The sequence below is a fragment of the Phragmites australis genome, chromosome 3 (assembly GCF_958298935.1).
Source record: "Phragmites australis chromosome 3, lpPhrAust1.1, whole genome shotgun sequence".
Lineage (NCBI taxonomy): Eukaryota > Viridiplantae > Streptophyta > Magnoliopsida > Poales > Poaceae > Phragmites > Phragmites australis.
In genome coordinates this window covers 1443140-1469776 of record NC_084923.1, presented here as the reverse complement: position 1 = coordinate 1469776, position 26637 = coordinate 1443140, and the positions used below count along the sequence as shown (strand labels likewise).

At 43.9% G+C, this 26637-nt stretch overlaps 3 protein-coding genes across 4 annotated transcripts; 2 read left to right on the top strand and 1 right to left on the bottom strand.

Moving 5' to 3' along the window:
- Positions 1-3403: 3403 nt before the first annotated feature.
- LOC133910856 (probable F-box protein At4g22060) lies at positions 3404-4791 on the bottom strand. The gene is given in 1 exon segment (XM_062353095.1): positions 3404-4791. A coding segment is annotated over 1 exon segment (987 nt). The 5' UTR covers positions 4690-4791; the 3' UTR covers positions 3404-3702.
- A 15160-nt stretch (positions 4792-19951) lies between these two features.
- Positions 19952-23519, top strand: LOC133911449 (flavanone 3-dioxygenase 2-like). Its single transcript, XM_062353692.1, has 3 exons — positions 19952-20516; positions 21771-22095; positions 23012-23519. Exons 1-3 carry the CDS (start codon positions 20074-20076, stop codon positions 23252-23254), a joined length of 1011 nt encoding a protein of 336 aa, XP_062209676.1. The 5' UTR covers positions 19952-20073; the 3' UTR covers positions 23255-23519.
- Positions 23464-26630, top strand: LOC133911448 (psbP-like protein 1, chloroplastic). Of its 2 annotated transcripts, none has more exons than XM_062353691.1 (8): positions 23464-23605; positions 23947-24368; positions 24477-24563; positions 24736-24812; positions 24918-25040; positions 25132-25203; positions 26000-26096; positions 26283-26630. In XM_062353691.1, the coding sequence occupies exons 1-8, from the start codon at positions 23550-23552 to the stop codon at positions 26387-26389; spliced, it is 1041 nt and encodes a 346-aa protein (XP_062209675.1). In that variant the 5' UTR covers positions 23464-23549; the 3' UTR covers positions 26390-26630. The 2 variants fall into 2 exon arrangements, with proteins under 2 accessions (XP_062209675.1, XP_062209673.1); XM_062353689.1 differs by having other exon boundaries at positions 24730-24812.
- Positions 26631-26637: the final 7 nt, after the last annotated feature.

Sequence of the window (26637 nt, the reverse complement as noted above, 5' to 3'; positions counted from 1 at the left end):
CCAGTCATTGGCCAAGGCGATGGTGAGGACAGTGTGCATCGTAGCCAATTTGACAACTGGGCTAAGCGTCTCACCAAAATCCATGCCTTGCCGTTGGGAGAAGCCACGAAGAACCCAACGAGCTTTGTATCATCCAAGGAGCCATTAGGATTCAACTTGTGTCAAAAAATCCACTTCCCTAAAACAACATTAGCATCAGCAGGACGGGGAACAAGGTCCCAAGTATGATGAGCACATAAAGCATAAAACTCATGCTGCTTAGTGAGACGCCAATTGTCATCGTTTAGAGCGGCACGGTAGGTGCGAGGAATAGGTGAGGGCATGCTGCGCGAGCGAACTAGGTGGGCTTTGCACAGCTTGTGCATTCGACATGAGCAGCGCGGGTGCACCAAGCAGGAGTGACGTGGGACCACATTGCAGGGTCGTTGCATGCGTCGGTGTTGGTAGCGCAATGGGTAGGGGCAGGGACAAAGGGCATGAGTGACTCAACAGATAAGAAGTCAAAGTATAAGGGTGCCAGCATGTGTGACTGCTCAAAAAAGGGAAAGAGGACTCGTCAATAATGACATGGAGAGAGATGATGATGCGGTTTGTGGAGAGATCAAGATAGTGGTACCCTTTGTGATGAGCAGAGTAGCCAAGGAAAACACAAGACACGGAGCGAGGTGCGAGCTTGTGGGCAGCTATGGCGAACAAGTTGGCATAACACCAACAACCGAACACACGAAGGTGGGAGTAATCGGGCGCTAATCCAAAGAGAGCTTTATGGGGGATGCCGAAATTGAGAGACTTTGTGGGATGAAGATTAAGGAGATATGTGGCAGTATGGAGAGCCTCGACCCAGTAGGGAGGAGGCATGCTGGCCTGAAACATTAGGGAGCGGAGGATGTCGTTGGTAGTGCGAATAATGTGTTTCGCCTTACCATTTTGCTGGGACATATGTGGATATGACATGTAGAGTGCAATGCCATGGGAAAGGAGGTGGATGTGCATAACAGTGTTGTCGGATTCACTGCCATTGTCACACTGAATAGCACGGATGGTAGAAGAAAACTGGTACGAACATGAGCAAAAAAATTGCGAAGGATGCCAACCACCTCGGATTTCAGGTGAAGCGGGAAAGTCCACAAGTAATGAGTGAAATCATCAAGCACAACGAGATAATACTTGTATCCAAAAATACTAGGGACTGGTGAGGTCCAAAGATCAGTGTATTAACTCAAAAGTTGTAGTAGTGTGTGTAGATGAAGGGTAAAAGGAAAACGCACATGTCGAACCAGTTGGCATGCATGGCACAAAGGCTTCTAAATGAAATATGGGATGCATTAGCAAGGTGGGATAAAGCCTGAGCACCAAGATGCACTAAGCGATGGTGCCACAAAGTGGAGGAACATGTGACGGCTAGTGCATGGGGAGCGCATGATAGCCAACATAGAGGATAGAGGTCACCACGACTATTGTACCTGATGATCATGTTCTTGCTTTGAAGATCCTTCATAGAGAGGCTAAAAGGGTCAAATTCGACAGAACAGTTATTATCAACGGTAAATCAATGAACTGAAATAAGATTTTTGATGATCGATGGTGTGACGATGACATTGTTCAATTGAAAGGAATGTGAAGGAAAATTTAGAGAGGCCTTGCTAGTGCGGGTGATTTGAATGGGGGACCCATCACCGACAATGGCGTAGGGAGATGCAACGGAAGAAACGGGAGAAGAGCATGTGAGATTACCATGGTCCGAGATCATATGCGCAGATGCCCCAGAGTCCATAAGCCTGTCGACGTTGGGAGGAGCTAGCAACATGGTGTTGAATGCTTGCATAAGTCGGACATGGAGCCTTGCATGAGGCTGTAGAACTCCTGCTCGAGATATATGACACGTGTATCGGCGTTGTCGCGGTAGATGCCCTCGATGCGCGACCAGATGGTGTGTGCAGTGGCGGTGGAGTCCATCACCATGGCAAGGAGCTCAGGTGAGATGGCCTCGTACAGCCAAGATCGAACGAGGGCGACGAGACGGAGCCGTTGTGCATCCGGTGTTGAGGTAGAGAACACGCGCAAGTGATCATCGAGGGTGAACTTCTCGACAGCGACCTCGAACAAGCCACGCCATTGAGCGCAATTGCAGAATTAGAGGTCGAGGGTGACGGGAACAAGGAGTTTGACTTTGGAGACGGTGACGACCTGTGCCCATAATGCGGCCTTGGCCAGCGCAGCGAGGCATGTGGCCTCGGCGTCGGCTTGCATCTCGTCTATTTCGATGGAACCAGTCATGGCGATGGAGAGAAAGAAGAGGTGAGGTAGATGGGTTAGGCCAGGATCGTATCCTTCACTGGTACCATGAAGACGATTGAGAGATTGTGCTTAAGTTTCATTAGGAGCAGAACAGCATATATACTAAAGAGAGCGTGCGGTGCACGACAATTACATGCCAAGAATAAAGCTAACAAGCAAGGAAACGGCAGCTCCTAAAGATAAAAACCAATCCAACCAAATCAGGAAAATCTGAGATCTCCTAGATGTCTTGCCGTGTGTGAGAGTCCTGACCATGCACGGTACCATCATGCCCTACCTTCGCATCATGCATGGCACGGTCGGCAGACACTCTCGTCATTTCTAACCCCCTGGGAGCGTGAGAAGAGCCGCTTTTAGGGATTGAGCGGCTCGTGTGGGATCTTTTGGATGCGAAGGTAGGGGCATGATGGTCCTCGTGTGGCACTGAAATTCTACTGGCAGCGCATCATTCCATGCGAGGACGCGCCTTTGCTTTTGTTCCACACTTGCGGTCCAGCCTCCAGCGCAGCTGAGTCTAGACTTCGTCTTTGGGATGCATCGGACCAGGACTTGCTCTCACAGCAGAGATGTAGAGGTCGTGCGATCCATAGTCTTTCCTCCCCCGGTCTTTTTTCTCTTTCTCTCTCTCTCTCTCTCTCTCTCTCTCTCTCTCTCTGGCAGGCCGGTATCACAGTGTGTATGTGGTCCATGAATTTGAAGTGATGTGTTGCGGCCTGCGGGCGAACGGTGAACCTGTGATCTGAAAGGCCCTTTTTCTTTGTAGGCAACGGGCTTCTGATTTCAGCCCATCAGTATTTCCCCTCCCCCCCTCGGCAGTCTCTCCCTCTCAAACTGTGAATCACGCCGTAAAGAGCACACTTTTCATATAAAAGTGGTTAAGAGGTAAAACCATAACTAGGTCATACACATGCGATCATAACATTGGAAGAAACCTGGGAAACTAACTCAATTCGCTACAAGTAATTCACTAACAATATTAGAGAAGGCACTATCCACTGGAAAATGCAACTGATACTCAAATATGAACCCAGTTCTCACATTACAAAAGTATCTTGCCGGACAGTACCAAAACCAAGGAAATAGGTACAAAACCCTAGTACTCAAATACTATAAGGGATGGTGTATCTGACCGTACAATGCCGAATCCATCTTCCTGATATTTGGTGTGATCAGCAACGGAGCCGGGCATTTAGACGAGGGCCGAGGGAATACAATTTCCTCCATGCTCTTGTTTCCATAGTTAAGGACTCCAATATTGAGGCGGCAGCCGCGCTTGCAGCTCAAAGCCATGCCCTCAACGTCATCTGTGAAGTAAACATGATTTGATTTCCCGAGAAACAACGTATGGCCATCCAAGCTATTTAACTTCACTAGTTTCTTGGCTGCAACACAAACTTTATATATTTACATCGTCCCAGCTTTGTTCTCAAATGTTGCCCCGTGCCCATGCCCATCCAACTCTTCTTTTATCCAAAATTTTGGTCTCCAAACTTGCAGCAGATCACCCCATGAAGCCTGAACAATGTAAAGCCTATCAGGCCCATAATAATAATTTACCCTGTCTATAAGTATCTTTGCCGTGACCATAGTCCCACTGAGATTGAAGGTGATAGTTTCGCCGAATGAAGTCACTGCATATAATAGACCATCCTTGTAGATGCAGTCCTGAAAATGTGTATGACTTGGCAGCCAGGTCCACTTCTCATCCCCTAACCTAGCAAATGAAAGCTGCCCAAATGGATTGTGGATGAGCACCACGATATAGCTTCCTGCAGATGTATCATAAAATATAAATGCCTTACGATGGGGGTAGTACCGCAACTCATCAAGATCAAGTGCTAAGGGCGATCTAGTAACCGATTGTGCAATGTTCATCCTCAAATGATACTTACAAACTGCACCTGTATCGTCAAAAATAGGTGCCACCTGCTCAATGGTGATCACCGACGGGAGAGCTATCTGTTCACTAGTGATTGGATTAACAAGGTGCATCTCAGATTGCTCATCAACAGTAATCAGCCACCCATTCGAGGACCCAATCAGATACCTTCTGTGGATCGACGGCTCCGGGGGAGTTAATTTGTAGGTCCTCTATTCTGCGAGGCTGTAGACGCAAGCAACATTCTCACAAGCAGATTCAGAGGTGTAGATGAGGCACAGTGTCTGGAGCCATTTGTACTGCCCAATGCTACGGACGCTGGTATATGCAGAGTTCCAAGAGGCGCAGACAGAGCCTACGCGCACGAGGTCAGGGATCTCCAGTAGACCAAATATATCTATCAGCATATCCTGCGGCAGCTCTAGCAATTTGACTGCTGCAATGTCCATATGATGCCTGGCCATATTATCATGAATGAAGTTATTAGCTATTTGTAACAAACACCACTTCATTCCAAAACCAAGATCCCCTACCCAAATGGCAAGAAGTTTCTATTGCTACCCATCTTATTTTCTCAGATGTCAGTGACCGGGTAATATATACAAGGTGGCCAAAACAGCAATGTGTACCTATTAGGGAGCATGCTACAAGACTTGCAAGTGAAATTGTTAACAGGAATCATGGTGCGCAACCAGCAAGGAATTCGAGCGACCCGGAGCAAACGTTTAATACTAAAAATATGGAGGCACGACAGGATTTTATATTGACGATATCTAATAACAGAAAACATATTCAAGTTTGCAAGTTTTAGCAAGATACAATTGCACTTATGTAGAATACAACATAAAAGAGTTCTTAGAAAATAGTCTGATGCTTGTGTTGAAAAACACAAGCCAGGCGTCCATAACAGGTGAACTTGAATCGAGCACTCATAACTATTGAGCATCAGGGATCTAGAAAAGCGATGTACTATGTCAGTAGGCGTGTGGAAGATTCACTGAATCAACTATGCAATTCAATAGCCGTGCCACAGCTCTACAATAGATCTATATTTATTTCACTTCTTCTTGTCAAATAATAATTTCCTCGAATTACACGCACAAATAGGCGTGCCTGCTTGAACTAGCGCCCTCGCGACTCGCGCCCGCGTCGGCGTCACGCCCGATGCACGCTCCCCCAGCCCCGACCCCCTCACGCCTGGCCTGTGCGCTCGTCGAGATGTAGAGATTTAGATGGAGCAGGGTGAGGATGGGTTTTGCCTTTACCCACCCCCACCTGCATGTCCTCCGTCTCACCCCGTGGAGCCTCGACTTTGACCCGACCTGCCCTATCCTATCCTAATTAAAGTCGTTAAAAGATCTAGATCAAATTTAATTATGAGGTAATAACTATTACAACATCCAAATCAATAAAAAATCGTATCTAAGATTCATAAAATATAACATAACAATAGTTATATATATATATATATATATAAAATAAAAGAATAATAAAATTCTTAATAAACTCATTAAACATGCATATAACCTATACTTAGGATGGAATGGGACCGTCCCGATCGATGCCCCCACCTTATCTTGTCCCGTTCTAACCGGTGCCCCGCCCCTTCTTACCCCCAACTAAGATAGGGCGGATGGAGACCCGATGAATCGCGTGAGGACTTAGATCTCTATCAAGATATTGCCCCTGGTCTGCGTTGTCACCGCTCGGTGGCGCCTCCCTCAGCCCAAGAGGCAGAGCAATCGACACGGGCAACACAAAATGCCCTGCTTATGTGGGTTGTGACGCACAGGAAACACAACACCTAGTTAGGATGGGCCGACCCGTCAATCAACGGGTAGCAGGACATACATTGTAACAAGCCCGGGCTTCATTAATCAGAGAACCGGAAGGACCTCAATTTTATCTTAATATAACAAAGCTAAAAAAATCATCCCATTCGCTCTAAAGATTTAGAAATTATCGAAAACAAAAACCTATGCCGTTGAATGTCGTGATCCCTAATTTTAACAGTCAGATTTTTCGTGGATTATTTGGATTAGATATCGTACTAAAGATGGAATCTATTATGTAATCGATATGCCTAGACACTGGACGCGAGATTGACTGCTAGAGGCTATCTTCTTCTTCCTCGCTAGCCCTCTATTTTTTCTCTTCTCCTTCTTCTTTTTCCTCATGTTCCTCCTTCCTGTGCATGGAGCACCACAGGTAGGAGAGGGCTTGAGCTCCCCTGTCCCCGGAGATCCGCCCCTGCCTAGACAACTTTAGAGTCTGATGTTTGATAAAATATAATTTCACCGTACTATTCAGAACAACTCCAAGTACAGATAGAACAGAAGTCGATCCGGACAACATGTAAAATAGCTTGCTAGACATGTGTTACTAGAAGGCACAAATCCAAGGAGAAAATTAGACATGTGTTGCTAGACATGCGGTAGGCCGGGCGTTTTTGGTGGACCGGCGGCGCACCTGCACTCCCGTGCCGCCTCCCCATGGACTAGCTAGGGATGGCAACGACGGAAGTAGCGCCCCGGCGGTACCGACCCCCGACGGTTCAAACTCACCTGCGCTCCGGGCCCGACCCTGGAGTCGGGGTGTGATTTCCGTTGTCCCCGGCCACCAACGGGTCTTTTAGCCCGAGAAAGAGCGGTGTCGAGGCGTGGCTCGGGACGAAGATGAACTATATATGGCGTCGAGGTGCTACGCTCTACGAAGACGGAGAACGCATCGATGCTCTGGACGGCGAGGACGCGGCACGGGCGCGCGACACTGCATTGCGAGGAGGTGATGCGGGCGTGCAGCTCTGGATGGTGACTTGGCGAGGGTCAGGTAGGCGGCGAAGCACCACTGGACGTGTGCAATGGGAACCCCAAAGAGGAGCTAAGGCATGCTAGATCCTCCAAACCCTGAGCTAGGCCATTGCGGTAGTGGTTGGTTCATCAAATCGAATGGGACGGAACAGATTCATTCTGTTTTTAACTGTTTGGATAAAGAATAGCGAGATGTAATAATTCAAAATTAAAGAATACTTTTTAAAGATTCGAGATGGAACTATTTCAAAAAAAATTATGGAACGCAGTCGTCTCACTTCAATCGTGACACTAACGGTGGATCCGATGTACTAAAATAAAATCGTTCTATCCCACCCATCAAACAAATATCTATATATGAATGAAATCATCTCATCCTCAAATACATGAATGAAATCATCTTGTCTCACCTCACTCTCCAACCAAATACTATATAAGAATGTTAGAGCCGGAGCGAGTACAAGATCCGAAGAGGAGTTAAGACGATAAAAAAATCGCACACCGCAGCTGCAGTTGGGCTTCCACCAAGTTTACAAAACCATTCAAAGTTCTGAATGCAAACCTCAGCGAATTAACAAAGATCACAAAATTCAAGCCGTATTCGACAAAATTCAAAGAAAATTTACATACCAAAATTTGAATCCAACTGCTGGTTTAGATTGAACTGAGAATGAAAATCGGTTGAATTCCACTAAAAACCGAGCAAATTTGATCAAAAACCAATCATTTCTTTTGGAAAGCTGCCGACTTAAAAACCGGTCAGTTTTGTCGAAAACTACTCGGTTTGAGACAAAACCGAGCGATTTTCGTCAAAAATTGTAGAATTGCACCAAAATGCATATAAATCAAAAACAATTCAACAAATTTTGATGTCAGATAGTATTACCATGATCATACTATTTATAGAAATTTCCCAGATTTTTTCATATTTTTCGATTCAAATTTCAATATTTCCAAATTGTACCAAATTAGAAAACAGTTTACCGTTTCAATCGCACCAAATTGATCCAAATTTTGTGAGATCATGTGCTAAAAAATTGATAAATGCATAATTAGCATAATTGTGACATTAGCGAAAGGCGCAAAGTAATATGTATGCGATGATATGCTTGATATGTTCGTGGCAGTATAGTTATAGATGTGCATGTGTTGACATGCATGTGATGATAATGCTCGTGATAATACGGTTATATTTGTGTCTTTGATGTGTGCAACATATTTATGTGAATGGTGTTGTACAGATTGATGTGAGTTAAGTTTATAAATTTTGTGCTCGGAATTATGTGTTAATTTTATTCATGTGCAGGTGTTGTCTTAAAGGCGGACGTGGTCAATAATAAACTAGGTTTAATGAGGAACTAAAATCAAGACGATCAGGCGGTCACATAAGAAGTTCAAGCTAAGGAGCGGTGTATGTAAAGTAGATCACACTATGAGACGCACACAAAAGTTATACAAGCTACGGTGTGATAGAGAATTACACCAAAAGACGTGATCTGTGGTGTAGAGCGTCATTACGTATAGAGCGAATGAATTATTCTATATGTATGTATGTGTATGGAATAAAGAAGTGTAATGTATGGAGTGTACATGGCTTGGATTAATGCGAAGCCGTGTGCTAGCATGCTGGGCTCTGGAGGAAGCTGGCAGCTGGTGCTCGTATGTGGGCTGCCGAAGAGGTTCGTGAAAAAATAAGTTGAAATATTTTTTTAGTTTATTTGTAATAAGTGATTGATATTGGTATTTATTTTATTCGATGATTTTTAGTTTTGTATGAATTTTGATGTGATTTGAATTGATTTTAGATTTTATTTGAGCTGATGATTATGGATTAACTAAAATTAAAGTTAGAGATATGTGTTTGCTTGTCTAATTGTGTGCAGGTGATGAATGTAACTTGACAATTAATAGTGGAATAATCGAGGTCAAATAGAGTGCTTAGTGCCAGACGATCAAGTAGGCCAAGCGGAGTCAAGAGTGATCCTAGTTGAACATGTGGAGGTCAAGCAAAGTATGAAATACGGATGGAGACGGTATGTTGACAAAGACAAGCAAAAAGAATGTCGGTGCAAATGACAAGATGATATGAGGGATTGGGAGCGGAAGAGACTTGCTGCCGGTCATTATTGCAAGATGAAGACCACGCGTGGACGTCGGAGTGTTTGCTTAAGACGTAAGCAAGTGATGAGTCACGTTTTGAGAAGCGTGCTACGATTTTGCAGTTTGGCCTTAAAACCGTGAAATGATTAGAGGAGTATATTGCACCATCTTAAAGCTTGTATTGAGGCGAAGCTAAGTCGTGAAGGCGATGTGGCCGTCCGATGAATCGAGAAGAAAATTGACTAAAAATATCTTCGATGATATATAGGAGTATACTACAAGATAAGAGTATTTTAGAAAAAATTAGAAAACTTATGAGTCAAATTTTCTAGTCTTATAAATAAATATGTAGGACTATAGGAGAAGATGAACCAGCTATTTTGAGCCCCTTATGTCATCCATATGAGAGTTTTATGCTAGGATTTTAGATGAGATGAAGTGGAGTGCTTAGCCTATGTATTAGGTGAATACTTTGTAAGAATTTTTTTTAATCTGCTTAAAATAGGGCTGACATCTGCTACAATGAAGTTTATTTTTCTTCATGTTACTGTACTCACCTCCTTCTAGTTTTCCTCTATTGGTTCATTTGCAAATTTGCAAGTTTTACTATCTGCTTGCGTTTTTTGGTTGAAATTTTAGCACCTTGTGAGATCATTCTTCTTGTTGCTAGATGCATAAAATTCATATACACATGCTTATATGATGAGGTCTTGAATTTTTTTACCTCTAGACAATTAACTTGAAGAATTTCGTTGTTCGGTATTTATCTTTTCTTGTTTTTCTGTAAGTTGTGATATTTCGAGTGCTAAGATATATAGATTGATCTTAAATGGAACATATGATTCATATATCATTTGCGGAGTCATGTTACGTCGATTTTCTCATGTTAAAACTTATTTCTATTTTTATTTTTTAAAAGTTTTAAGATGTGTTAAGTGATCTAAATAGAAAAAAGTTATCAATTTTAAATAGATTTATTAAGACATATTCATTCTGTAATCACTAACGTCGTTCCTACTGTTCATGTGGAGCTGAGAGCGGTCGCACACTGGTAGGGATAAAAACAATCAGAAACGATCGGAAGAAGCTTTCATCATTTCCACTTTCACATATTTTTTTTTCTCGAAAGCGAAATCGAAAACGATAGTACCGAAAACGAATACGGTGTCGATATTACGGGAACATTGATAACGATATTGTCAGAACGGAAACAAGCCGATATCGATCGGGAATCGAAATTATAGAACGATAAACACTGGCGTAACGCTACTCGCAATCACGCAATCACGCCCATACACTATGTATAGGATCAAGTCAATTGATCGATGATTACACACAAACACATTATAAGGATAATATCAAATGTTTAACTTAAGTAATAATACCATGCATATTCGACTTATGACAGGCCAACCACACACATAAGTACTGAAGTATACAACCAAACACTAAAATATCGTAACATGCTAACATCCAACGAGATAGACATATTACATATAGTTTTTAGTTCAGATTTAACATAGATATATAATAGTTTAGACTTGACATAGATTTATATGGTTGGGCTATTTGTGGATGTGGGCCTTCAGATATGAGGGTGAAAAACGGTAATTATCGAGCTTAAAATACGATAATTACCGGTTAAATACGGAAAAATGGAAACGATCGGAAGAGTCCAAAATCATTTCCACTTCTATTTTCGGGATATAATACCATTTCCATTTTTATTTCTTCAATATATCATTTCCGATTGCTACAATCAAAACTCTTCGAAAACAAACCCGATATATATCGTTTCGTTTTCATCCTACACACAGGCACGCGCACTGGAGGCAGCAGGCCAGTTCAGCTCAGCTGCGGTGCGGCCCAGGTTGAGGCCATGTGGCCCAGGCGGAAGTTGTGATCGGTTTGGCCAGCTGGGTATAAATATGTACGTACTGTGCCGATCGGTGGTGACTGGTGAGAGGACAGTACGCGAGAGTTTTAGAACAGACCGATCTATTTTGTAGAGAGAAAATAAGATGAAAATTAGGATTTTGCGATGAAACTTTTATGGATACTTTGAGAGGTACTTTGTAACTTATCTATACAATAAAGTACAAACTTTGTAAGTTTCTTTATGTGCCTTTTGTGTTCATCTTTTCGTGATGATTTTTGATGGATCATTGATCCTCATGATTTGTATTAATTTGATTCATTTAAAATCATCATCAATTATTAAGGCAACTCTCTGAAAAAATTAGTTGGTCGAATTTTAGTAATTTTTGCAATATTTATGTTTGATCTATTTTCGTTACAATTTGTTACCATCTGTTTGCGAATTTTATATCTTTAGTTACAGAGATCTCATCGATGTGATTCCTATGGGTATAGTTTTGTATGATTATCTAGTTTATACAGTAAAAAAATTAGTGCAATCCAACGTTCAATTTTTCTATACATCATTTTTAATGACGTGATAGTAGTAGGTCCTGAACTGAATTTTATGAATAAATCAAATATTTGATTAGGACGATTTAAATTTTAAATTTAGCTTCCACAATCATTCATGCTCTCTGATTAGGTAGTTTGCGATATTCTATCCTACAAATTTGCGAATTTCGCTCAATATTGTATGAATTTGCAAACCCTAGCTTCCACATGACGATGGGGACGTTGCACGCTGCCACCGATCATGGAGATGCCACCACCACCTCACCAAGCTTGCAAACGCCATCGATGGGATCTTGGTGAGGGAGATCGCGCATGTGGGCTTGGGGTTGGTAGTTCGGTGACGGCAATTACGAACTCGAACGACCTGGGCGGTAGCCTTCATCCTTAACATTCCCAAAAGGGCTTCAAATCTTGCACAAATAGAGAGAGTGAAAGGAAGAAATGGAAGTGGGGAAGCACGAGGAACCTGTTTGTAGTCACCGGCAGCGAAATCGCTGTGGATTGAGGTGGTGGCTTCAAGGAAAGAGCGGGGAAGAGAGAATGTTGAGGAGAACCTACGTGAGGAGCCATGCTTGGGAGAGAAGAGCAAAATTATTTTTTAATTGTTTGTGGGACCCAGACTTAAAAGAGGTGAGATGAGGAGCCATGTTTGACTAAAATCCATAGAGAAATCTAGAAATCAGACAAAAAGATTTGTTGCTGGTCATAGCGTTAGGTACATGTTTGGTTCGTGCCTAATTTTGACACGTCTAAGTTTGCCAGAGGTCCCAAAGAGGAGGGTTGTGGATTTTAGTCAAATATGGCTCTCTTTGGATTTCCTCTGAGGAGAGTGGTACGAACATTGATGAACAATGAGAACGGACACTGGGCACAAAGACGGGTCAGAGATGAGCAAACTTATCATCAAACCATGGACTGTGTTGAGAACGAGAGTCTTGTCGGTGACGGATTGATCGATGTCTGCTAGTGCATCGGCGGAGGTCTTCATCTTGCAGAAATAGTCATTGACAGAGAGATCGCCTTGAACATAGTTCTTGAACTCCCTTCATGGTAAAGTGCATGGCTCTCTTTGTTGTTTTGAAACAAGTCAAGGATCTTCTCCCAAACAACGGCAGCATTGTGATTGTTGTCCATCGTAATCTCAAGAATCTCTGGCACGATGGAGTTGTAGAGTCTTGTGAGCACCGTGGCATCGAGACGCGACCATGTGGCATCGGGCGACACGGACGCGCCTTGGATGTGGTCTTCCAGGGCATACTTTGCAGGGTGATTTGGAAGAGGCTACGCCATTTCGCGAAGTTGGTGGCGTGGAGGTCTAATGTGATCGGCACAGGGATTTGATTGTTGCAACGGCGGCTTTGGCGGCTACTACAGCGTCAGCAAGTTCCTCAACGGAGGGACCGGTCATGTAGGTGGTGATTGGTGGAGGGATTTCGGCGATCTGATTAGAGTGGAGGTTGGCGGAAGCAGTAGGATTTGCCTGCGCCTGGTACCATGAAAACGTGTATGCATATGGCAACACACGCCTTGATTTTACTGATAGATGGAGTCCGAATATATAGCAATACATGAGCAATAGAATGCTAAGCTATCGCTGATTACATGCCAAGTTTGTTACAACCAATTGTAAAAAGAATTAGCAGTGGTTATAGCTGCACTAGACTTCACGTGGTGATTGTTGGTATGCCGGGTTCCAAACAATGCACCGAATCGTGGCCAAGACATGTCGCATAGCACGTTGTCTAGGTGGCATGGCAGTGGGGTGACTAGACTAGCTCCTCCACTACTTGTTGGTTTTGCTCTTGCCCTGTACCGTTGGAGGAAACCAGAGGCGACGCGAGCGGCTGAACTACGGCCTACCGCAAATTGGATTTGGAGGTGGTGGTGGAATGGGAGTGGAGCCCGACAATGGAGTGCAGAGCGAAGTAGAGGCCAGCGAACGACGCCTAGAAGCTGAAGCTGAGCAAAGGTAATGGGGATTGGGAGCTACAAATCTACGACTCAAATATTGAATAAGCCCACCTGCGTGATCATGTTAGGCTCCTCAACGGTGGATGGTGCTTAAAGGTATGGTGCTATGCTACATGAGCTTTTGGTATTAGGGCTTCAGGACAAGTCACAACTCGCTGACTGTAGATGATAGAGTTACAACCTTCAGTAGTGACAAGGAAGACTAATGATGCAATGGATCGGTATGGCAGGACATAGGAGATGAACTTGGGCCGTGCACCGTTGGTTGCGGCAATAGGCTTATGAGGAGTTATGCTTGACTGAAATCATTAGGGAAATTCAGAAATCAAACAAAAAATTTGTTGTTATATATGCTGCTTGAGGCTGTGGTGTTAGGTACATTGCATGCAAGGCACAACCGACAAGCCGCATGTGGTGGATCGGTGACAAGGGACATAGATGAAGACAAGGATCCTCAAGGCTGGACATGGTATATGATAGCCGTGCTTGGGCCAGGCAGGTTGAGGCAAGCGGGCAAAGAGTATAAATAAATCAAAGAAACACCAGCTTTGCGAAATTCACACTATAGACAATAAATTTATTGACTGGTTGTATATGTATTTAGGACATAGGGCCTTTAAAAAAAAGGAAGAGCATAAATAAAAAAAAACAAGTCCAGTGCTGAAGAAATACTCTCTCAAATCTAAAATAAATATCGTTTTGGGTTATATGCAATCAGTTGTTTTAAACTTTAGCTATAAATTATTTTTTATATATTGAAGTTGGATATTAACAATGAAAAAGATATATTTATCTTAAAAATATTTGTATAATAATATATTTTTAATATCTTATATATATTATAATAAAAAGTAATAGTTAAAATTATATTAGATACTATATCATATCAAAACGACACTTGTTTTTCCGGACTAGAGCGAGTAATAATCAAGGTACCGGCTAGCGTCCAAAATCTTGAGGGTTAAGCTAGTTCTATGACGTCAACGCGTCTTTTACTAACTCACGCTTGTATTTTTTTAAAAAAATTTAAAGGTATTCACACTTGTATTGGAGATTGCAACACTGCGCGTGCACTCTACCTCACCTCAGTCGTTACGTACGAATACAGCAACACGGAGGACGTGTGGTGCAGACAACCAAATTTCACAGGGTGTGACGTGAGAGGATCTCTCTCTCTCTCTCCAATGATGCAACATGGAGATTGCAACGGTGAGTACACAGCAGAGAGGAAACAAGACATGCGTAAGCGAATCTGTGTGTCAGGTACTCAGGTTCTCCCTTCTCTTCGTTTTCTCCTCCTCTTTTTATTCTCTTATTTTTCTCTCAATCATACCAACAAAATTAAAGAAGCCTCAGGAGCTCACAGGTGTGTCCAGACCAGGGTTCAAAATGCATTGTTAACCGCTCGATATTTATGGTTATCGATCAATTCGCTGCGATTCGTATTCAGAAGTTGATCGGTTTTCGATTAAATTCAAATTCAAATTTTTTAAAAATTAAAATTTTTAAAAAATCCGACCGATTTATACTAAATTTCATCAAATTATTGTCAAAAATCGCGAATAACGAACAAATTGCCGGACCTCGATATTCCATCTTGAATCGAATTTTGAAACCTTGTACAGACAAGGGGTTTGAGCCTCCTCTGCCCCACTATGATCCGCTCGTGAAGACATGATCATGTCTTCATATATGTACCCTCCTCCATCGAGCAATCATACATATCAGCATTATTTTGCTTGACTAGCTTCTTCTGAATCCAATAAAATAAGAGGAACGAACACGTACCTCATGCTGAGCTGTAGGCGCCTCGTCATCGTGTATAAACAAAGTTGGCATTTTCTTTTTGCTATAGATATATGGGAGTGATTAGTAGTAGGTGTTAGCATGCGGCGGATGCATTGCTAACAATAATGAGGGAACTTAAATACTTGTTTAGGTCCGTTGGTATGTTAGCCGGAAGCTTCTCAAAACAGTGACATCCAAATTTACTATCCTGAATTTTGCGGTTGCTTTGACAAAACTTTGTTGGATTGTATGTCATACCCAAATGGCTCATATATATATCATGTCGACACTATATGTGAATCTGATCAAGCTTTTGAAAGCGTCTCAGATGGTAAATATTGAGTCCATAGAGCTACCATCCCCATGCTGCAACTTTGGAGCTTATTTTCGGTATATGTACGAAAAAGAGATGGAACAGAGGTTATTTTCAAAGGTTGGCAGGTAAGTTCAGTCGTTTCCCCAGCTAAAAGAACGCATAGCTAACAGCAATTGTGGCGATTAGGATTGCAACCTTCCACGCGGGTTTGCCGACGGGGTCGGTAGCCTTTAGCAGTCAAAATCTTTCGGCGGTGCCTACTCATGGACACGTGGTTTGCAGACCATCCATCATATCTATCTATTTTTTAATAAGAGAGAGAGAGATATTATCTCGCCTCATACGCGTGTATACATATCCAAATACTCCAGCTAACTTACGCGTTCAATGAATGATCGACATGCATATCCAGATATCCAGCGTTATGACGACTCAGAGTATCTCCAACGGAATAGCGAAATTTTATTATCTATATCTATCCACTACAGAAGGTTTTTTCTTTATATTTCTATATATTTCAGCAGACTAGCCAAATCATACTCTTTATATTCTATTAGCAAAATTGGTTCAGTGACATTAAAAGGTGATAGTTTTAGAAAACGAACACCAAACTAATCCGATACACTTTAATACCACCGAAAAGATGTCTATTGTTGAAAAATATATCACTCTGTTCGATTTTAGTGTTAACCGTGATAAATAGGACCCTTCTGCCTTGTCCTTCTCGTATATACATCAGTTGGAACCGGTTAAAATGTATTCTTTTTATTTATTTTATAAATAAAAAATCGGTATGATTTTAGAAGCTCTATATAATTATCTTTTAAATTTATAAAAGAGGATAGAAGAAATGAAGTTTCCAAGTGAAATGCTAACTTGCTGGTCTTATCTCTCGTCTCCGGAAGCGAGGCACGCGCACCAGCCAAATTTGGTAATCCTCTCTCACGTGATGATAAATGAATAGGGATGGCGATACTGCTGCTGGGAGCTTGTTTTCTCCGACCATAGCGAAAAATGGCGATACCAAGTTGGATACCGCGTCTGCTATAGATGCTCTCAGTAGTCCAGTCATCAACAGTCCACAAATCAACATCATTGCTGACAAAGCATGTTGGAGACTCGAGTGGAGCATTCGTAGTCGATGGATCGTGTCATCACGTCGTGTCCGTCTCAGAGCTTAGCGAATGCATTGTATGCAGGCCGCCGTGCATTGGCACCTTGCCTTCCGAAACCAAATGGTTTTCGCATCTTTTCTCGTCGGTCTCCAGTCCCCAGCGGTCCAGCACCGCATGGGCAAAACGCAGGGAAGGCTGAGTATGAGGCCCCAGGGACCCCGAGGACTCGATGCATCAACAGGAAGCACGTCCCGGTCCAGTTCACTCCGAAACGCCGACGAATCTTTCTTTGCCAGTGTCGTGGAAATGGAGGGCAAGGGGAATATTTAACTTTTTTATACTCTATTGGAGTGATAATACCTTACTAAAAATGATAAATAAATTCCCTTAGATCTATAACAGTGAACTCAATAACAAACAAATGCCATAAGGCAAGAGCACCAAAGTTTTGTGCGTCGGCTCAGTGCTGCTCCGTACGGACTTCTTGTGGGACAAACTCACAGACATAATCAAGAAGGAAAAGAAAACTTTTGGTCACTCCTACCAACTTGTTTTTTATGTGATGTTTGAGAGATACGAAATTGATATTAAAAAATAACTCTCTAATGCATGAATGTGTTATTAGTTTTTTAGACCTTCAGACAATTTATTGTCTCAGTCATCTAGAATGATTCAAAAAGCTAGGTTGTTTCGTAAGGAATAAGTTTTTTTTCTTATCTTTAAATTATTTATCACATCATCTGTTTATTTAAGTAAACATCTAAGAAAACTGTATTGGGAGTGGCCTTAGCTTTGTGCTATCGCACGTTTTGCCTGTGCCTGTTGTAAGCATGAGAGATTGGCCAGGCGATCGGCCATGGACTTCATCCGAGTGCAGTAGGCGAGCACGGACAGATCGCCCTGGAAGAAGCGGCGAAACTCGGCGTTGAGGTAGACAGCACGTGTCGACCTATTGTCGCGAAACAGATTGCGAATGCCACGCCACAGAGAGAAAGCAGAGTCCTCGTCGTCGGAGACGACGCTGAGGAGGTCGGGGGCGACGCGGTTGTAGAGCCAAGAGACAATGGTGTAATCGTTTTGCACCCAGTCGGAGTCGCCCCTTGGGTGGGGAGCCATTGACGTGGTCCCCCAGGCCATACTGGCCAAACACGGCGGAGAACGCGCGTGCCCAGGCCGTGTAGTTGTCGTCGTTGAGGTCCAAGACGATGGGGACCCTGGACTGGATGTTGATGGACTGGACCACCGTCGGAGGAGCGGGATCAGAGTGGAGTTGGGCAGTGTTGGGAAGACGCAGGCCGGAGTCGACTTCCGAGTCCGACGAGGAGGAGGAGGAGGAGGAAGAAGAACTCATAGCGGCGATGGGAAGAGCAGCGAAAGTTTAGGATCGGGAGATGGCTGATACCATGTAAGCATGAGAATGATTGCAACCACGCCTTGTATTAATCAGTGTTACAGATACATATACAAGTACATGAGCTAACTGCATAAGCTACAAACGAGGAGAACCACGGGACGTGGTCACCGCATGACTGCATGCTAACACCTGTGTGTTATTAGCCGGTGTATGTACAGTAACTATATGTCTAGGAGATATCGCGAGGTAGGCGCATCAAACCAAAAGGTCAAAAAGAGAAGAAAGACAGAGAAGACGCTGTCATCTTGGCCGATCGGCCTACTCCTGTTGTCGGTCGATTAGTGCATACGTTTGCAACGACTGAGAGGCAGTCGCGCAGCCATTTTGTGGACGCGTTCACTCAGTGATGTTAGTCTTTATAAGACTCTCAGAAAATTTACTGTCTCAGTCCTCTAGGATGATTCGAAAATTAATTTCTTTCGTAAAAAATAAATTTTTTCTTATCTTTAAATTATTGATTGCATCATCTTTTTATTTAGATGAACACATAATTAATATCAAAAGACAGCATTAGGAGTGGCCTTAGCTTTGTGTTATCGCACGTTTTGCCTGTGCCTGTTTGTTATCAGCCGTCATATGTACACTAACTCTAGGTCTAGGAGATATCGCGGGGTAGGCGCATCAAACCGAAAGGTTAAAACGGGAGAAAAAGAAGACGCTTTCATCTTTTGGATCGTCCTACTCCTGTCGTCTGTCGACTAGCGCATACGTTTGCAAAGACTGAGACGCAGGCGAGCAGCCATTTTGTGGACGCGTTCACTCGGTGCGGTGAAAAGGAAAACGCGAATCTATGGTGACTCCATCTTGTCTTTGTGCGGTTCTTCATTTGGCTGTTTGCTCGTGGCCCATCGATTTTGCAAGCAAGTAGTGCCCTCCAGGTCATTTTGAGGCTAGAAATGCGGTTGGTGAAATCTGACCGTTGTTAGTAGCCTCGACCTCGCAAAATAACCACACAAGCGACTGACCATGGGATTTGAGTTCTGACTTCTGACCAAGTCATCAGACGTTCGTAAGTTGCTAAATTTGATTCCTTCTCTGTTGGACATGTCAGTGTCGATGGCTACTCCTTTGACTGCAGGAAGCAGGAAATGTATGCAGTCTAAGCAGTGTTTGGTTTAGGGCGAAGGTTCCAGCCAACGGGGAGACTGATTGAACACAAACGTTCAAAGCAGCCGCTTTGACAGAGGGAAAACTCTCCCGACGGCTTCCAGAGAAGAGGAAAATTCTACAAAAATAAATAGACCTGATGACCAATTTGAACATTGTAACTTGTAAGCATCGAAAACTATGAGCTGCTGACTTGTAGTTATTCTCTGTAATAAAATGAAGAACTGGTCCAAGCTGAGCACTCCCTCGAATCTTTTTCACTTGTCACTTAGGGCCAACATGGCCTTCCCTGTAAAGCATTTGACCATTGATTTTCCAAAGGCCTTACCCACAGAAGAGAGACCGGGGATCTTACTTCACTCCCCCGACCACCTCTGTCTCACTGTCTGTTGGATTCGATCCCCACCAAAGTTCAGGACACTCGAATTGACTGCCCTGGCTCACCTGAAATCCGTATAAGATCTCCACGGATTTTTGCCATGGCAACTTGATCTCCTCCGTCGGCTCACACGCCAACAGTGGCGGTGAAGAGGAGCCAGCCGGCCAACCGCGCTGCCGTCACCGGCGTGATGTCACCCCGTTTCCTCCCGCTGACGACCGCCCGCCCGCCCGGTCAACAGAGCGCGTGATCGCTACACAAATCTCGACGCGGCCCCGCGGTTTTGCGGCTGGTGGTCGGGGCCCGCTCCTCATGTTCGAAGCGCCATGAGCCATCGTGAGTCATGACATCTCGACTATTTATGCAGGAGTAAGCCATTGCAGGATACACATGGAGCGCACCGGCATCGCATAGCTTGAGTGAAGTGGGCGCTGTCCGTTACGTTTCTGATCCAGTGGCGGGCATGGCGGACCAGCTCATCTCCACGGCCGAGCACGAAAGTCTGCCGGAAAGCTACGTCCGGTCGGAGACGCAGCGCCCGCGCCTGGACGAGGTCGTCGCCGACGCGCACATCCCGGTCGTCGACCTCGCCGACCCCGACCGCGCCGCGGTCATCGCCCAGATCGGCGAAGCCTGCCGCACCCACGGCTTCTTCCAGGTGCTGAACCACGGGGTACCGGTGGAGCTGATGCTGGCGACGCTGGCGGTGGCGTACGAGTTCTTCCGCCTGCCGGCGGAGGAGAAGGCCAAGCTCTACTCCGACGACCCGGCCAAGAAGATAAGGCTGTCCACGAGTTTCAACGTGCGCAAGGAGACCGTGCACAACTGGCGTGACTACCTCCGCCTGCACTGCCACCCGCTGGAGCAGTACGTCCCCGACTGGCCGACCAATCCACCCTCCTTCAGGTACCCAGCATCAAGCTCAGTACCCATTTCTTGCTTGCATTATTTATCTGTTGCTCGTTGGATCTTCCTCTAGGACTGAAAGAAAAATTATTTGCTTAGTTCACAATGGTTAGTTAATATGGGGTTCTGCACCCACATGTTTCAGGCCTTCAGCATTATTTTTCCTTGGAAAAAGCAGACTTTTAATCGCTAAGTACAGGCACCAAAGCAAAATTATTGATGCTAAAATTTTTTATAACAGAGGGACGTGGGGCTGTACACCCTCACCACCGAGATATTTCCTTGATTAAAAAAATCCATCTAATTCCTCCTTAAGTAATAGTTGAGAGAGAGAAATTAAGAGCGTGTTTGTTTGAGTTTCTGTTTTTAGATTTTGTTAAAAAAAATTGTGCTTTTGGTTTGTTTAAAAATAGATTGTTAGTTTTTATAATAAATTTTTAGCTTCTCAGCACTGAGTTCATTTTGCTTAGAAGTAGGCTTTTATTTCTTTAAATTCCTATTTATTCTAACTTCTACATCAGCAGAAGCAAAAAAAAAAACAAAAAACAAACAACACCTAAGACACTTCAAGCTTCAACTACAGAGAGAGAGAGAAAGGAACCATTTCCCTTTCCTTTCCTCATGAGACTGACCACTGAAGCAATGACCAGTGTCTCAAGGGAAATTTGAAAATGACAAACTACCATGTGTGCCTTGAACGGCTCTACCATGTGCTGGAGATGCAGGGCACTCCATTTTAAACCCTTTCTAGGACAGACAGAGCTCCTGCTCTCAGAAAAAGATAAGCTCCAGTGACAGAAATAAGGAAGGGGGGAATGGCAGTGGTCCAAGAGACAACCACGCCACTTATACGTAGTCGCTGGTGTGAAAGCAAGAACTGATGCCAGTGCGAGTGCGTGACCAGCCACGGCCTTTCCTGCTTCTAAAGAGGCAATTTTTAGCATGGGCATCAGAGGAACAGAAAAAGGTGGCTACGGGACAACGCAACGAGAGCCGCACTTTCACTACCAGAAAAGCACATGTGGCCATGCACCCAATCACATGAAAATCACAGCAACAAAAACGATGAGGTGGCCATATGGTGAGTGCTGGGAACACAATCCACCAGTGCCGATTGCGTAGGCCCCTCTTGCGGCTTGGAGGGGGCTGTGGATTTACACTTTATTAGGAGCTTGGCAAAAAAACATAAGCTCGTTGGAGTTTTATGATGATCAGGTAATTAACCAGCCACAGTTTGTGTTAACCTTGCCGCAGGGAGATCGTCAGCACGTACTGCAGAGAAGTCCGGGAGCTCGGGTTCAGGCTCTACGCGGCGATCTCCGAGAGCCTGGGCCTGGAGGAAGACTGCATCAAGAAGGCGCTGGGCGAGCAGGAGCAGCACATGGCGGTGAACTTCTACCCCAAGTGCCCGGCGCCCGAGCTCACGTACGGGCTCCCGGCGCACACGGACCCCAACGCGCTCACCATCCTGCTCATGGACCAGCAGGTGGCCGGCCTGCAGGTCCTGAAGGAAGGCAGGTGGATCGCGGTGAACCCACAGCCCAACGCGCTGGTCATCAATATTGGGGACCAGCTGCAGGTGATGCACAGTTATCTTTCAGCAACTTGTACTGAATCTTGCCGAAGTCAAGTAAAGTGATCAGTGAAATGCAATTGCATATGTATCTACTTAGTGTCGCGTCCGTTTTTATTTTAGAGTATGATAAAAGAAGATTAAAAAAGTTAGGTTCATAAATTTTGTGCATTTCAATATTTATTTATGAATTTATCAGTATTTAACACATTCAACTAATTATAGAGAAAATAGTAGTACTTTTATGTATGCACATAGTTTTAATATGCAGATGAAAGTAATACTAACTAAAAAAATATTTCATATTTTTTTTGAGTTTTAGATATTTTTCTGTGCATTTTAGATTTTTTTCAGCCAATTTATTAATATAACTAATATTTTATTTCAACATTTTCCTGAAATTTCCTAAAAAATGAAAATTAGATATGTATGTGTATGTATATGTATATATACACATATTAACTAATACCATAAGCCCACTGCTACAGTACACTACAATAGCAGAGGGCCTGAGAGTCCAATAGTATATTTACTTGATTACTTGATTAGTAAATTGCAGAACATCTAACCAAGATCAGTTTTAGCATTGTTATGCGTACAGGATCCTCTTGAGATTCTTTAGGCAAGCGACCAAGTTAGGTAGCAGAAGTGCAGTAAAATATGGTTGGATCTGCTTCAGCAAGCCTGCATGCACATAAGACGAGCACTTTTTTTTACGGCGCTACACCTAAGAGCGCGGTCTTCAGGAGACCAGGGGTGCGGGACGGGGGATGAACAGCCCAATAGTTAGTTGAACCATTTCATGTGGAACAAGACAATAATCCGTGTGCTAGTATACAAAATCAAAGCATATTTCAGGCTGTCAGGTACTAGCTCCTCTTAATGCACTAGCAGGACTTTTAATTGAATATTTCCGTTGCAGGCACTGAGTAACGGCAGGTACAAGAGCGTTTGGCACCGCGCCGTCGTCAACTCCGACAGAGCAAGGATGTCCGTGGCGTCGTTCCTGTGCCCGTGCAACGACGTGCGCATCGGCCCCGCCGCGAAGCTCATCAGCGAGGACTCGCCGGCCGTCTACAGGGACTACACCTACGCCGAGTACTACAAGAAGTTCTGGAGCAGGAACCTGGACCAAGAGCACTGCCTGGAGCTCTTCAGAACCTAGCAGCAGCACCTACATAATACCGCACGCCTTCTGTTTTGCCTTGTTGTGCGGTTTACATCTGTACCGTCTAGTTTGTTAATCGAGAATTGTCAACTCAGTCGCAATCAGCAACCCCTCATCAGCTTCCCTCCACAGCCAATCGCTCAACTGATCTCAGGAATTCAGCACTCCTACAGCTGGACAATGTCTGCCGGTCGTTCTTGGTGTCGACAGTTTGTTCGGACTTCAGCAGAAAGAATCAAAGAAACCACGGAGGTCGACTTTGCATCGCGAATTGGTTACTCAGTTGCAGTAGATGAACAAATTTGATAGGCGATCGAAGCGATGGGTGTTTATAAAATCGCAAAAAAAGTGTTTATTTCTATTATATAAAACACGAGTTGAGTTGATTTGATCTCTTAAAATTTAAATAATTTATCTAATTTTATCATTCACTCTCAGCCTCTAACCTTCCCGTCTCGTTATCGACTACAGATATAAAATCTGTTTTACTAATAAAGCAAATAAAAAAATTAAGAAAAAATTTAGTAAATAATCTTTTTCTCTTTTATGAATCCTATTTAAAAACAAACTATGCCATCCTCCCAACGTATTTATTTGGAGATGTTCTTATAACGAATTCACATCTTTATACTTGATTTTTATGTTCAATATTATCATATCTAATTTTATATTTTTGTTATAACATACAGACGCTCCAGTAAATTACAATGGAGCAGTCAATCAGCCGCGGGGCAGATACGGGCCGAGCCGAGCCGATGCCCATTCGTGCTTGTCAAGGTCCAACCCCGTGTGCCCACCGCGCGCATCGCTCGGCTCGGCTCGGCTCGCGTCGCGTCCTCGTGTGGACCAGAAACGAAGCGAAATCCTACTCGGCGCACGGAGTCCGCAAGCTTGGTCGCCTCGTTGCCTTCCATCCGGCATCATCCTCGTCGACGCGCAGCTCCCGCTCCCATGGCCACCGCCGTGCCCGCCGCCTCCCTCCAGTTCTCTCGCCGCGCCTCCTCCCCTGCCGCCGCAGCTCGCCGTCCCAGGGCCCCGTCGCTTCGCAAGCGGCATTGCGCCGTCAGGCCCTTGGGCGCCGCCTGCAGCCCGCCGCGGCAGCACAACAACGGTTGGTATCCGCTAACTTGGTCCTCCTGACCCGACGGTTGCTCCCGCTCGAGCTGTATCACCCCTTTCGAGTGTCTCGCTCTAGTGACGTTTGTGTGGCCTGGCGCAGAAGAGGAAGGCTCCAGGCGGCGACAGGTGCTTGTGGCGGGGGCCGCCGCGGCCGCGGCGTTTCTGTCTCGGCCTAATCCGGCAGCATGTGAGTTGCTCTTTGCATTTACTACTATCAATTTATAATGCTGGCACTCCATTCTGCAGAAGTGCGCACCTTGCAGCGCACAAGGAATCAAACTTGCATTGTGAATGGCCTCTGAATACGATTCTGATCACAAACTGCCTTTGAATGCGATTCTGATCTGGTATAGTCGCAGCAGAGGCTAAGAAAGGGTTCCTGCCTGTCACCGACAAGAAGGTTGGCTACTCCTTCCTCTACCCATTCGGATGGCAGGTGCGATACAGTTTATGTACTTTACCTGATCAGAAACACAGTTCAGGTTAGCTGATTTGGATTGCACAAGCTATTTATGGTAATCTGAGGTTGATGATTATCCAGGAAGTGGCCGTGCAAGGGCAAGATAAGGTGTACAAAGATGTAATAGAGCCTCTGGAGAGTGTGAGCATCAACACTATTTCCACCAGCAAGCAGGATATCCGTGAGCTTGGTCCCCCGGATAAGGTTTACTCTTCTCAAAAGATGAACCGGGTTAATGCATCTAGTTATGCAGGGAAGAAGGTCCCATTTTGATCAGTTATGCTGTCTTCTCCAGGTTGCCGAGGCTTTGATAAAAAAAGTTTTAGCTCCGCCATCTCAAAAGACAAAGTTAATTGAGGCAAAAGAGGTGTGCCTTCCTTCCTATTCATCATGCGAGATCTAACAGACATTTAAACTTACTACTGACTTATTCTTTGTGACATTACATGATTATTAGAAACAGGCACATAATTTAGAAAAGACTGAAGCCAGTCGTGCTGAACTCGAGTTTTTTATAACGTTCAGCCAATAGGATATGCCGCCTTTCTTTGAAAATAGCATCTGAAGTAAACGAGTAAAATCGATCCGTTCTACATTTTTTGTGTAATGCAAAGGCGGATGAACCAACAGAATTATGGAAACATATTTGTTGGAAACTCTCTCATGCTCAGTGCCAATACGTGGTAATGTTTTGTAACAAGCCAACAAGTCTTGCAGAGATACTACCTGGAGAAAGATGGACCTAGCTGCATACCAAAATCCATATAAACTACCGAGGAAATTGAAGAGTATATCATGCATTAGAATTCTTGCAAATATCTACCTACACATTGAAAAGTAGCGGCAGCTTACCACCTCTACTTTCAGTTTAGTGCACCCGCGTGGAAATTTGATACCTGATTTTCAAGTCTCGGACGGTACTTGTATGCTATAGGAAAAGTATGAAAGATTAGTTAGTAAAGTGTAGGTGCTAATCTGACAAAAGGTACCACCGTTACAAATCTCTCTAAACTAGCTAGTACTTTTCCTTTAGAGTAATAGAATCAATTGATCAGTTATCAAATATTCTGTAATCTACATTTTGACGTGCTATTCTCTTCTGCGAAAGATATATTTTGGTAGTCTTATGTTGTTAAATTGACAAGACGCACTCTATTTCTCAGAATGAGGTTGACGGGAGAGCTTACTACATTTTTGAGTTCACAGCTCAGGCTCCAAATTACACCAGACATGCACTTGGTGCAATTGCCATTGCTAATGGTACTTTACTTCTATGCTACATCTTTTTTGCTTAGTAAGATGTCCATTTATTAGTATTTCACCCGTCCTTTCCATTAACTTATTTTGTCAGATTTGTACTCTCTAAATTGTGCTTGAATACTATGCTAAATGCTGTGATTGGTTACCGTCATCTATTATGTTCTCATTCTGGATGGGATGCTGCAGGCAAATTTTACACATTGACTACTGGAGCAAACGAGAGGAGATGGGAGAAAATGAAGGATAGGCTGCATACAGTTGTTGATTCCTTCAGAATTGAAAACAGAATATGAGGGATATCTGAGTTGTTGTGCTGATTTTCTTTGTTGATTCGTTTGGAGCTGCAAAGAGGTTTAATAGTAAATGTCGGGAATATGAATTATACTGATCTGTTTTCTTTTGAAACGTTTGTTTCGAGTGTGTGTGTATATATATATTACTGTGCTCCTTGGAGTAAGGAGGTCTAGACCTCTGAGGTGTAAATTTGTCACCAAATAGGCAATAGAAAGTCTTCTTCTGTGGGAGATTCGTATCCGTGGTT

Excerpts from the sequence above, each read along its gene's own strand:
- LOC133911449 (XM_062353692.1), top strand. The coding sequence starts at position 20,074 with ATGGCGGACCAGCTCATCTCCACGGCCGAGCACGAAAGTCTGCCGGAA. Across the intron at positions 20,517-21,770 it reads ACCAATCCACCCTCCTTCAG|GGAGATCGTCAGCACGTACT; the intron begins GTACCCAGCATC and ends ACCTTGCCGCAG. Across the intron at positions 22,096-23,011 it reads ATATTGGGGACCAGCTGCAG|GCACTGAGTAACGGCAGGTA; the intron begins GTGATGCACAGT and ends TTTCCGTTGCAG.
- LOC133911448 (XM_062353689.1), top strand. The coding sequence starts at position 23,550 with ATGAACAAATTTGATAGGCGATCGAAGCGATGGGTGTTTATAAAATCG. Across the intron at positions 24,564-24,729 it reads TCGGCCTAATCCGGCAGCAT|TCGCAGCAGAGGCTAAGAAA; the intron begins GTGAGTTGCTCT and ends GATCTGGTATAG. Across the intron at positions 25,204-25,999 it reads AGTTAATTGAGGCAAAAGAG|AATGAGGTTGACGGGAGAGC; the intron begins GTGTGCCTTCCT and ends TCTATTTCTCAG.